The 13,367-nt window shown below is 42.2% G+C and overlaps 1 protein-coding gene across 1 annotated transcript in view; it reads right to left on the bottom strand.

Annotated features, from left to right (window-relative positions):
- ALG6 (ALG6, alpha-1,3-glucosyltransferase) overlaps positions 1-13,090 on the bottom strand; it is a 65,723-nt gene extending 52,633 nt beyond the window's left edge. Inside the window, exons 1-2 of the mRNA XM_025390891.1 lie at positions 12,633-13,090; positions 9,429-9,717 (exon numbers count right to left, since the gene is read on the bottom strand). Coding sequence (XP_025246676.1) covers positions 9,429-9,510 — 82 coding nt within the window. The 5' untranslated portion in view covers positions 9,511-9,717; positions 12,633-13,090. The remainder of the gene's footprint in view (positions 1-9,428; positions 9,718-12,632) is intronic.
- Between the last annotated feature and the right edge of the window lie 277 nt (positions 13,091-13,367).

The raw sequence follows: 13,367 nt of genomic DNA, 5'->3' as shown, positions 1-13,367 counted from the left end.
CAAGCTGAGAGATTTTACAATATATAAAAATGATGCATTTCTAGTGGGAGGCTAGGTGGGAGGACCACTTGAGGCCAGAAGCCCAAGGTTATAGTGCCTGATGATCACGCCATGTAAATAGTCACTCTACTGCAGCTTGGACAACACAGTGAAAACCCACCTCTTAAAAACAAAACAATACAAATTAGGATACCACAAACAGTATGTTAATCAACAGAAGGAAAACTATCTCAGCAGAATCACATATGTTATTCATTAATTCTCCCAACCTCCAATGACACATAAGTTCCTCACACGTGAATGCTAAAAATGTTATATTCTTTATGATGGGGTTGAGTTCTATAATGAAATCCCCTCCCATTCCGTCCCTTCCCCTCCCCTCCTTCTTTTCTTTTCTAACAGGGTCTTGTTCTGTCACCCAGGCTGGAGTCCAATGGTGTGATCACAGCTCACTGCGGCCTTGACCTTCTGGGCTCAAGGGATCCCACCTCAGCCCCCACTATCAGTAGCTGGGACTACAGGCATGCACCACCATGCCCACCTAATTTTTGCTTTTTTGTTTTTTTTTTTTTTTTTTGAGATGGTCTCACTCTGTCACCCAGGCTGTAGTGCAGTGGCACGATCTCAGTTCACTGCAAACTCTCCTGCCTTTCTCCTGCCTCAGCTTCCCGAATAGCTGGGACTACAGGTGCCCGCCACCACGTCTGGCTAATTTTTTGTATTTTTAGTAGAGACAGGCTTTCACCGTGTTAGCCAGGATGGTCTTGATCTCCTGACCTCATGATCCACCTGCCTTCGCCTCCCAAAGGGCTGGGATTACAGGCGTGAGCCACCGCGCCCAGCCAATTTTTGTATTTTTTATAAAGACAAGGTTTCCCCATATTGCTCAAGCTGGACTCAAACTTTTGGGCTCAAGCAATCCACCTGCCTCGGCCTCTCAAAGTGCTGGGATTACAGGTGTGAGCCACTGTACCCAGCCACCATTTTTCTTAATGTTTAGCATTTTTATTTTCCTTATGTGAAAAATGACAAAAATATATCATAGCCATCTACAAGATGCCTTCAAATAATCTACTAATGTGCAATAACAATATTTTTCTTATATAGGACCCAAAAGGAATCTGATTCTGTTGATTTTCTTACGGACAACTTAAGAGCAGGGTTTAAAATAAGGAGTTGGAGTCCTGTTTTCTCTTCCAGATGAGAAAAGTGATTGAGTAAACTCAGTTCATGAAAGAAATGTCAGATTAAGTAATATATGTAAGTCACAGGGATAGAGAAGTATCGGATGAATTGTCCCCTCCTCAATTCCCATTAAGCATTTGATTATATAAACCAGCAATACTGAAATAGTATCATTTTAAGATTTGTATTATTTTAGCCTATACTCTGGTTTTAGTTCTTTTCAACTTCACCATAAAATAAACAAGAAAATAATGTATGTGTCAAAATTAGGAGACAAAAGAAAAACTGGAAAAAAGATTGCAAACTAAGTAATCACCATGAATTAGTGCCAAAGTCAGAAAAGGGGATGACTTTCCAATGGACCAATTATGGACTAAAAGTAAAACTAATATTATAAGTTACATATTTTATATAACAACTTCTAATTGGACCTTTCCTCAGCCCTTCTTCCCCCACTTCAGCCACCAAACTACTTCCTTTCTTCCGTTCACTAACAAACTTCCTGAAAGTTGCTATGTCCATTTGATAACTACCATTCAGTCCTCAGTTCATTACAGTCTGGCAACCAGGAGGTTCACATGGCCTCCTATAGATCCCTTGTCTATTTTAAATTTTCATCCTCCTTGACATGTCTATAGCTTGACACTGTTGGCCGGTCCTCATTTCGTAGAGTTCTCTGGTTTCTTGGCTTCTAGAAAAACAAACTCTCCAGATGCTAAGCCTGCTACACAGTTTCTTCTCAGTCTCCTTTAATCATTCCCCCTTCTCTCTGGAGACGATCAGTGGTTATATCTTTTTTCTTCTTGCACAAAAGTTGTTCTTGTTGAGGGGCAAAAGCAACTCCCAAACCTGTTGCTTTTGCCCCTCAACCCCTGGCTTCAACCATGATGTCTATTAACCCTCTGTAAACACTAGAATAACTTATTTAAAAATACAGATGGCACCTCAGTTTCCAGCAATATGACAGACAAAGGGTCCAAAAACATCTCCAGTAAAAATTCCAGTTAACATTCAATAGAAAACGTATATAATATGTTTTATATACGATGTTTTATATATAATGCATGATTTATATTTGTTTTTACGTAATAATATAGTATTACATATCCTACTTTTATAAATATATAATTTTAATACATGGCTGAACTAGCAGTAACATGAAAGAATTCCTTAGAGGCCCCAGAAACAACAACAAAGTGTAGATTCAGAGAAGTAAGCATTTACCTTGTGGGTATACAATGATCTCTGGTGGTCAACAGCCTGGCTACCAGGAGCCCTATGCAATCAGTAAGGAGGCAAAGCCTGGGACCTGAACAGGTAGGAATTCAAGGTCAGAGAACCCTCTACTAAAAAGCAAAGCCTTTAGGGAGATAGTGAAGATAGTACTCATCTCGGCCTTGGCTCCCAGTAGTACAGGAAAAAAGAAAAAGAGTCCTTAGAAAATTCCTGACCTTGGCCAGGCGCGGTGGCTCAAGCCTGTAATCCCAGCACTTTGGGAGGCCGAGACGGGCGGATCACGAGGTCAGGAGATCGAGACCATCCTGGCTAACCCGGTGAAACCCCGGCTCTACTAAAAAGTACAAAAAACTAGCCAGGCGAGGTGGCGGGCGCCTGTAGTCCCAGCTACTCGAGAGGCTGAGGCAGGAGAATGGCGTAAACCTGGGAGGCGGAGCTTGCAGTGAACTGAGATCCGGCCACTGCACTCCAGCCTGGGCAACAGAGTCTCAAAAAAAAAAAAAAAAAAAAAAAAACTAAAAAAAAAAAAAAAGAAAGAAAATTACTGACCTTATGCCTGCATTCGCCCAGGTTGGGGCCTGAATTCACACCAAGCACATGACCCAAAGAACCTTAAGTTGCTAATTTAGTTTGATTTTTGTTAATAGTGCCCCAGGTGCCTACCAGGACGCAATATAAACCCTGCGTGGAAAAATGCACAGAAAACTCAAGCCTCAAAGAATTACCACAGATAAGTTCCAAATTACATAAACTCACAATTTTATTAAAAATCACCAACCTATGAAGAAACAAAATACCATGAGCTAGAGTCAGGAGAAACAAAAAACTATGAAATCAGAACGCAGATATTAGAATTTTTAGATAAGGAACATAAAATAAGCATGGTTCAACTACTTAATACAAAAGAAGACCTTGAAAGTATGCTGAAGGAACAAGAGACTATCAGAAATCATCAAGACCTAAAAAGGAACCAAAGAGAACTTCTGGAAATAAAAAACATAATAACTGAAACCTTGACACTCAATGGGGAGTTTAAAAAAAAAAAAAAAAGATTAAGCACAGCTAAAAAGTAATGAACAGGAAAGCAAATTTGATGATTATAAAGGAAGCACTGTGATGAAACCCTGAGATGGAAAATACAAGAGATTATGAAACACAGAAGACAGAATGAAAAGACCCAACACAGAGAACCCCAACAAGAGTTGTACAAGAATAAAAATGAGGAAGATACAATATTTGAAGAGATAACTGAGAACTATAAAGTCAATGAGGGGAAGAGATTATTGTCTATTTTATTCTCTGCTGCATCACCAGCGCTTGGCACATAGTGAATGGCCTATACATATCTGTGGAATTAATAACCAAAGATCCAACATATATCTTTTTTTTTTTTTTTTTTTTTTTGAGACGGAGTCTCGCTCTGTCGCCCAGGCTGGAGTGCAGTGGCCGGATCTCAGCTCACTGCAAGCTCCGCCTCCCGGGTTCACGCCATTCTCCTGCCTCAGCCTCCTGAGCAGCTGGGACTACAGGCGCCCGCCACCTCGCCCAGCTAGTTTTTTGTATTTTTTAGTAGAGACGGGGTTTCACCGTGTTAGCCAGGCTGGTCTTGATCTCCCGACCTCGTGATCCGCCCATCTCGGCCTCCCAAAGTGCTGGGATTACAGGCTTGAGCCACTGCGCCCGGCCAGATCCAACATATATCTAATCAGAGTTCTAAAAGGAAGAAAAATAAGAAGACACAGTAGCTGAAAAGTTTCTAGTACAGAAAATACCATTCCTTAGAGACAGAAATCACAGAAAAATCCTAGAATGACAGATTTTTTAATATTCACTATGATACATCGTAGTGAAACTGCAGCAAGAAAGGCAAATTACCTACAAAAGAATAACAATTAAAATGACAGCTGATGTCCAAACATCGACGCAAATTAAAAAACAATGATATTTTCAAAATACTAAGAGAGAATAACCATCAAAACAATTCCATACCCAGCAAAATTTTGACTGAAAGCCAATAAAGGCATTTTCAGACAAAAACTGGGTTTGCCACCAACAGATTCTCACTAAAAAATATCTCCCAAAGGTATACTTCCGGAAGAAAAAAAATGATCTCAAAGAAAGACACAATACGTAAGAAGGAAGGGCGAACAGAAAATGCTAAACACAAGAGTAAAACTAAATAAAAATGCAGGGCGCAGTGGCTCATACCTGTCATCCCAGCACTTTAGGAGGCCAAAGTGGGAGGATCCCCCTTGAGCCCAGGAGTTTGAGCCCAGCTTGGGCAACACAGCAGGACCTTATGTCTACTAAAAATGAAAAAATATATATTTAGCTGGGTGTGATGGCAAGCACCTGTAGGTCCAGCTACTGGGGAGGCTGGAGCAGGAGGATCCTCTGAGCCCAAGAAGTCAAGGCTGCAATGAACTATGGTCACGCCACTGTACTTGAGCTTGGGCAACAGAGTGAGGTCCCATCCCTAAAAATAAATAAATCATAAATAATAAAACAATATTAACTGTACAAAACAAGTCATTAATGCCTTAATTTATAGGATTAAAAATCATGGAAGAAACAAAATCCTAGACAGTAATATTTTAACTTGGGAAGTGAGGATCTGTAACCAGAATTAAAACATTCTAAAGTCTTTCCATTGTTCAAGAGGATATAAATATTAACTTTAGACTTTGTTAAGTTAAAAATGCAACTGAAAATCTCCAGATTAAGTCCTGAAAAAAGAAAATAAAGTACAGCTTTCAAACCAGTAGAGGAGGGAAACAGCAATTGGGGAGGGAAATTGCTTAGACATATCTAAACATACGGTAAAGAATAAAAGGACAGAAAAAGATATAACAAGCAAAAATCAAACTAAAGAAAACTATTATGGCTATATCAATTTTAGAGGAAACAAACTTTAACAAAAAAGCAATACTGTAAACAAACAGGGAAGCAACAGTGATATGAAATTCAAGTCACACACACAAAAAAAATCCTACCTGTAATCCCAGCACTTTGGGAGGCCAAGGCGGTGGATCACCTGAGGTCAGGAGTTCAAGACCAGCCTGGCCAACAAGGTGAAACCCCGTCTCTACTAAAAATGCAAAAATTAGCTGGGTGTGGCAGCACACACCTGTAATCCCAGCTACTAGGGAGGCTGAGGCAGGAGAATCCCTTGAACCCAGGAGGCAGAGGTTGCAGTGAGCTGAGATTGCGCCCTCCAGCCTGGACAACAGAGTGAGATTCCGTCTCAAAAAAAAAAAAGAAAAGAAAAACAATTCTAAATCACCTAGTAATATAGATACAACACATACACACACAAGTTGACAAAACTACAAAGAGAAACTACAGTTCTCTTAATAACTGGTAGATCAATTGGTAAAATATCAGTAAAATATCAGTGATCTAGGCTCACTGCAAGCTCTGCCTTCCAAGTGCAAGCAATTCTTGCGCCTCATCCTCCGGAGTAGCTGGGACTACAGGCACCCACCACCACACCCGGCTAATTTTTGTATTTTTAGTAGAGACAGGGTTTCACCAGGCTGGCCAGGCTGGTCTCGAACTCCTGACTTCATGTGACCGGCCCACCTCGGTCTCCCAAAGTGCTGGATTGCAGGCGTGAGCCACTGCCCTGCCAAGAACTCTCTTAAAGTATGTATTAACACCGCACTTGATAGAAGAGGCTCAAGGAAATTAAATAACTTCCCCAAGATCAGGCAACTAACAGGTGAAAGAGCTAAGATTTGAGCCCAAGTCCACTGCTACATTTAAGTGATTTTACTTCCTCAATATTCCTCGAACTCATTCAGAAGGCACAGAGCAGAGTCATAAGAGCACTGATTTTAGAATTAAATACAACTATATTTGAATCACAGTTGTCATTTATTGGTTGTCTCATTTTCCATTTGTAAATCGAAGATATTACCTGTCTTCAGTGGTTGCGGTCAAAACTAAAGAAAATACTTATACTCAAAACACAGTAGTTCTTACAAGTTCTTTCTATAAATCCTTTAAATTCATGCTGAATAAAGAAAAACTATATTAAGCCAGAGTATTTGAAAACATCGGGCACAGTGGCTTATGCGTGTAATTCCAGTATTTTGGGAGGCTGAGGCAGGAGGATTGCTCAAGCCCAGGAGTTCAAGATCAGCCTAGGCAACATAGTGAGACCTCATCTTTACTAAAAATCAAAACAATTAGCCAGGGAATTAGCCACATTCCTGTGGTCCCAGCTGCTCAGGAAGCTGAGGCAGGAGGATCACTTGAGCCCAAGAGGTCAAGGCTGCAGTGAGCCGAGATCATGCCACTGCACTCCAGCCTGGGCAACAGGGGGAGACACTGTCTCAAAAAAATAAATAAATAAAAATTAATTAATTAATTTAATTAAAAAATAAAAATAGCCCAAAAAAGTGTTGTTTTGTTTTGTTTTGTTTTGTTTTGTTTTGTTTTTTTGAGGCAGAGTCTTGTTCTGTCGCCCAGGCTAAAGTGTAGTGGCATGATCTCAGCTCACTGCAACCTCCATCTCCCAGGCTTAACCTATTCTCGTGCCTCAGCTTCCCCAGCAGCTGGGATACAGGTGTCCACGCAGCTAATTTTTGTATTTTTAATAGAGACAGGGTTTTGCCATGTTGCTTAGGCTGGTCTTGAACTCCTCAGCTCAGGCAATCCACCCACCTTAGCCTCCCCACAAAAAAATGTTTTAAGAGAAAAGAGAAACTATAGTCTGGTTAAAATATTGGCTGGGCATGGTGGCTCACACCTATAATCCCAGCACTTTGGAAGGCTGGGGCAGGCAGATCACTTGAGTTCAGGAGTTCAAGATCAGCCTGAGCAACATGATGAAACCCTATATCGACAAAAAATACAAAAATTAGCCAGGCGTCATGGTGCACGCCTGTAATTCCAGCTACTCAGGAGGCTGAGGCAGCAGAATCACTGCGCCGAGGAGGCAGAGGTTGCAATGAGCCAACATCGTGCCATTGCACTTTAGCCTGGACTACGAGAGTGAAACCTTGTCTCCACAGAAAAAAAAAGACTTACAAAACATATATATGTGTCTGTGTGCATATACATCCATATGTAAGAGCTACAGGCCAGGCACAGTGGCTCACGCCTGTAATCCCAGCACTTTGGGAGGCTGAGGCAGGCAGATCATGAGGTCAGGAGTTCAAGACCAGCCTGATCAACATGGTGAAACCTTGCCTCTACTAAAAATACAAAAATTAGCTGGGCGTTATAGCGTGCACCTGTAATCCCAGCTACTTAGGAGGCTGAGGCAGGAGAATCACTTGAACCTGAGAGGCAAAGGTTACAATGAGCCAAGATTGCACCACTGCACTCCAGCCTGGGCGACAGAGCTTTTTTTTTTCTGAAAAAAAAAAGCTACGATATACACAGACACATACGTATTTACTCTCTACATACACATTTACTACACACACATATATATACAGATATTTATACATATGTGTGTCCATGTATATCCATATATATGTCTGTGTATATATACATTTACTATATACAGACACACAAATATATAGGTATTTTATGCATATATATTTGCATATATTGTGCATATATATGTGCATATTGTGCATAAAATACCTATATATTTGTGTGTCTGTGTATATACACATTTACTATATACACACACATATAAATACATATAAATATCCATATATGTATCTGTATATATAGTAAATGTATAAGTAGAGAGTAAATGTGTGTCTGTGTGTATATATGTGTTGGTGTATATCATAGCTCTTACAACTATTATTATTGTCTCATTTTTCTCTTTATCTCTTTTTCCTATGACCGTTTTTCACTAACATAAGTTATTTTTCCACAACCAAATAATTTGCCCAGCTAATTGTATAACCTACTCTCTGGTCACTCTCTCCTCATCCTTTTTGTTCCTATCTTTTATGCAACTCAAATACAATACTTATAATAACCATGCTCTATGACACGAAGTCTGTTGCACAAGTTCCTGCACCCTATAATACCTTCCCCACTTCATTTGCCTAGAAAATTCTGACTCATCCTTCAAACCTTGAATGCAAACATCTTTCCTGAAGTTTTCTCTAATGCATCCTGATCATTCACTTCTCTATTAACTCTGTACCTCACACATACTTCTACATTATAATTATCACCCTGTGTTGTGACCATTTAACTATTAAAATATGGGCCCTCTGGCTGGGTGCGATGGCTTACACCTGTAATCCCAGCACTTTGGGAGGCCGAGGTGGGTGGATCATGAGGTCTGCCTGGCCAGCATGGTGAAACCCCGTCTCTACTAAAAATATAAAAATTAGCTGGGCATGGTCACATGCATCTGTAATCCCGGCTACTCAGGAGGCTGAGGTAGAAGAACTGCTTGAACCCAGGAGGCAGAGGTTACAGTGAGCCGAGATTGCGCCACTGCACTCCAGCCCAGGTGACAGAGCGAGGCTCCGTCTCAAAAAAATAAAATAAAATAAAATGTGGGCCCTCTGAGTACTGGATATTCACTTTGTATTTTTAGAACCTAACACAGTGCCTGGAACATGAGACATGCTAAATAGGTACCTGCAGAGTTATATTTAAGCCAATCCAACACACCAGGACAATACTCCATCAATTCCCCATCCCTCATTCCCAATCTTATTCTTGTCCACTGATCGCTTCCCTTTAATCTAGTAATATACTTCTCTACCCTAAACAGACTCCACCCCTCCCTTGAAGTGCTAGCTCATTTTCCTCTTCAACGTGTAATACAGAATCATTTCTCAATTTGTCATCTTACCTGTTAGAACACATTTTTGCTTTCTCACATCACAAAGAGCACGCTTCTATTTAGCTCTTATCCATATTCTTTCTATTAGAATTGGACATTTAAATGTATTTTCTCAACCAATCAAAAAGGCCTGAAATTCTTCTCTGTCCTGGTCAGAAAATGATAAACTTTTCTCCAAACAAACACCTGTTTAAAGGAAAATTTCCTTTTCTTTTAAACAATAAAAATGTATTACCTGAATAAGAATTAAGAGATACTGTCCACCGTACTGTTAGTCCTATTAAAACCACTATTGTCATCAAGTACCATTTCTCCATAGTTCTTCAAATTTAGGGAGGGGAAGAAAACACAGCACCAGTGCCAGAGTACTTTTAAAACGTGGTCAATCACTTCTTTTCTTGTTCAGAGAAATGTTATCACTTCTTGAAATGTTATCGATTCTTCGCAATTAGGAGTTTGAGAGGATTTTAATGATGCTTGGTTTCCAAATAGTCAAAAACTGATGATGTCTATGTAGAAGTATCCTAAGGGGAAAAAAGATACCAAGATTTAGCTGAGTGCAGTACCTACAACAATGAACCCAGTAAACCAAGTAGAAGGACAGAGAATTCGAGGGGAAGGGTAGTGGGAAGGAAAGTTAAGGAAAGGTGGTATTTCAAGTTCCTTATTCCCTAGTCCTTTAGTTGGGAATATACATCAAAAGGTGGATCTCCCTATTAAATGGGACTCAATATGTCTAAAAATATAGTGAAGATTTACTGTCACAACGGAATATTTCTGAGAGAAGAAAAACAACACATATGTAGATAATGACACAGTCAATTCTATTTAGAACATGTTCACCTACAGGTAAATATAAAACCACAACGGTAGACAAAGGGGTGATTTATCTTTGGTACAGCGAGAAAGAGGAATTTTGTCTTTGTATTTAGTTTGGGAAAGTCTTCCAATAAATAATTTCTCTAGTTTGGTCTTCACTTTTCTTCCAAAATATACTTGCATTAACCACACCAACTTTCCATCTTAGAGAAATGAGCCTTTGTAAGAATCATTAAGAATACCCCCAAATCATGGGAAAAAAATACAAAAGCAGTTAAAATCAATTAACCACTTACTGTTTTTTTTTTGTTTTTTTTTTTGTTTTTTTTAACAGTTTTCCTTAGGTTGGGGTTTTAAAGTAAGAAGCAAATTGACGCTGGTCGCGGTGGCTCATGCCTGTAACCCCAGTACTTTGGGAAGCCGAGGTGGGCAGATCACCTGACGTTAGGAGTTCGAGACCAGCCTAACCAATATGGTGAAACCCCATCTCTACTAAAAATACAAAATTAGCCAGGTATGGTGGCAGTCGCCTATAATCCCAGCTATTTGGAAGGCTGAGGAAGGAGAATCACTTCAACCCAGGAGGTGAGGGTTGCAGTGAGCCGAGATCATGCCATTGCACTCTAGCCTGGGCAACAAGGGCGAAACTCTACCTCAAAAAAAAGCAAATTGACAAAGTTGACATTTTCCTCTTCTCTTTGAAAACTGTGGGACCATTTTAACCACAGGATACACTTTAAATATATTCAGAAAATAGAATAAATCAACTAAAAAATTTAGGGCAAAATTGGTACATTCCACCTAATGATCTAAAATTATTTTATTTTGTTTATTTATTTTTTCTATTTTTTTGAGAATGGAACTTCGCTCTTGTTGTCCAGGCTGGAGTGCAATGGCACAATCTCGGCTCACTGCAACCTCCACCTCCTGGGTTCAAGTGATTCTCTTGCCTCAGCCTCCTGAGTAGCCAGGATTACAGGCGCCCGCTACCACGCCCGCTAATTTTTGTATTTTCAGTAGAGATCGGGTTTCTCCAGGTTGGCCAGGCTGATCTTGAACTCCTGACCTCAGGTGATCCGCCCACCTTGGTCTCCCAAAGTGCTGGGATTACAGGTGTAAGCCACCGCACCCAGCCCTAATTATTTTCTTATTTAAAATAAAAACATCATGGGATAACTCCAGAACTGATTGGAATGGCTAATCTTTTGTCATTCATGCCATATCTCAAACCATCCCCTCAGAAAGATCATCCCTGACTATCCTACTAAAGTTTCCTCCCCTTACAACATGTTTGTATCATTACCTTCAATTTGCTTCCTAATTCTTTTCACTATCAGGAACTGTATTTTCACATGACATGGTGCAATCTCACATACAAAATTTTCAGTATAAATGCTGGACACCAAAGAATACATATCATATGGTTCCATGAAAGGTTCATAAATACGGCCGGGCGCGGTGGCTCAAGCCTGTAATCCCAGCACGTTGGGAGGCCGAGACGGGCGGATCACGAGGTCAGGAGATCGAGACCATCCTGGCTAACCCGGTGAAACCCCGTCTCTACTAAAAAATACAAAAAACTAGCCGGGCGAGGTGGCGGGCGCCTGTAGTCCCAGCTACTCGGGAGGCTGAGGCAGGAGAATGGCCTAAACCCGGGAGGCGGAGCTTGCAGTGAGCCGAGATTGCGCCACTGCACTCCAGCCTGGGCGGCAGAGCGAGACTCCGTCTCAAAAAAAAAAAAAAAAAGAAAGGTTCATAAATAGGTAAAACTAATCTATGGTGTTAAAAATCAGGAAAGAGGTTACCTTTGGGGAGGAAAGAAGGGATGATGGTTGGGAGGGGTGCCTAGAGAGTTCTTCTGAAATGCTGTGAATATTGCTTCTTGATTTGAGTAGTGGTTAGGAGATGTGTTGACTTTAGGATAAATTAACAAGTTACAACTTATAATTTGTGTACAGTATTTTTCTCTATGTTATATTCCAATTTAAAAAGCATAAAAGGGGCTGGGCGCGGTGGCTCACCCCTGTAATCCCAGCGCTTTGGGAGGCCAAGGCAAGTGGATCACCTGAGGTCAGGAGTTTGAGACCAGCCTGGTCAATATGGTGAAACCCCATCTCTACTAAAAATACAAAAATTAGCTGGGCGTGGTGACTCGTTCCTGTAATCCCAGCTACTCGGGAGGCTAAGGCAGGAGAATCGCTTGAACCCGGAAGGCAGAGTTGCAGTGAGCTGAGATCGCGCCACTGCTCTCCAGCCTGGGCGACAGCGCAAGATTCCATCTCAATTAAAAAATAAAAAATAAAAAGTGTAAAAGGAAATTACTTGAATGTGTCGACTAGAGTAAAGACTCCCTATAAGCAGGGATCCTCCTGTCTTAGTCGTTGCTCTCTGTTCCCCACTTGTAGAACAGTGTTAGCAGAAGGCAGGTACCCAAGAAGTACTTGCTGAATGGAGCTGTGTGCATCTGTGTGTGCAAAGCGGGGAGGTACCTAATTTTACTGATCCCTGTGTGGTTAAAGATATTATGCGAGGTTTTTAACCACACTCTTCTCCTTAAACCAGAAAAAGGGTTATTTGCGACTTTTTCCACCTGTAAATCAGAATACAGTAACTTTCTAACCCATCCACTGGCCACGAAGTTGCTAGGCAAGCAGTAGAGGCGCTTTTCGTCATCCTTTGCCCTGACGGTGCATCTCGACAAACGCCAAGCCCGCCGCGGTCCACATCCCAGAGCTGACTTTGCTCCTTTTAGTCTGAAAGGTCCTTCCACCGCAGTGGACACAACACCGTGGAGTGCAGCTATGCCGGGCGAGCATATGGGGCGAAAGGGATCCCTTCTCACGTTTCTCTGCCCCTCCTCTTGAGGGCCAAGCTCTCAGAAGCGCAAGCACAAGGGTGACAGGACCGCCCCAGCCTGCAAGTGCCACCACTATCACCGCGTCCCCTCATCCGACCCCCAAGCGACCCTGCAGGAAGGGCTGGGGAGGCCTCGCGTCGCGTCCCTGGGAGTGGAGCGGAGCTGGGAGCCGGGTCGCCAGCTCTGCGCCGCCTCGTGGCGCGTTGCGAGCCCCCGGCACCTCCCCACATTGGCCCGGGGTCCGGAACCCGGGGGATCCCATGCTCTTACCCCGCCGCCCGCCGACCGCTGGGATTCGCGCCTGCAGCTGGTCCCAGGAAGGCGCCTGCGCGCTCACCCCCGCGGCAGACCGCCGCTCCAGCCTTCCGCCTCCGTGTACCCGCGCGCCCGGTGCGGGAGCGAGCCCGTCAAGCGTGAGGGGAGGGGCGGGCAACCTGGACTGGAGAAGGGGCGGCCGGCTTAGGAGGCGGGGCACGAGCCGCTGGAACCCGAGAGGTC

Source organism: Theropithecus gelada, chromosome 1 (assembly GCF_003255815.1).
Source record: "Theropithecus gelada isolate Dixy chromosome 1, Tgel_1.0, whole genome shotgun sequence".
Classification (NCBI taxonomy): domain Eukaryota; kingdom Metazoa; phylum Chordata; class Mammalia; order Primates; family Cercopithecidae; genus Theropithecus; species Theropithecus gelada.
The sequence above is the reverse complement of the archived record's forward strand: the minus strand, read 5'-3'. Positions and strand labels throughout refer to the sequence as shown.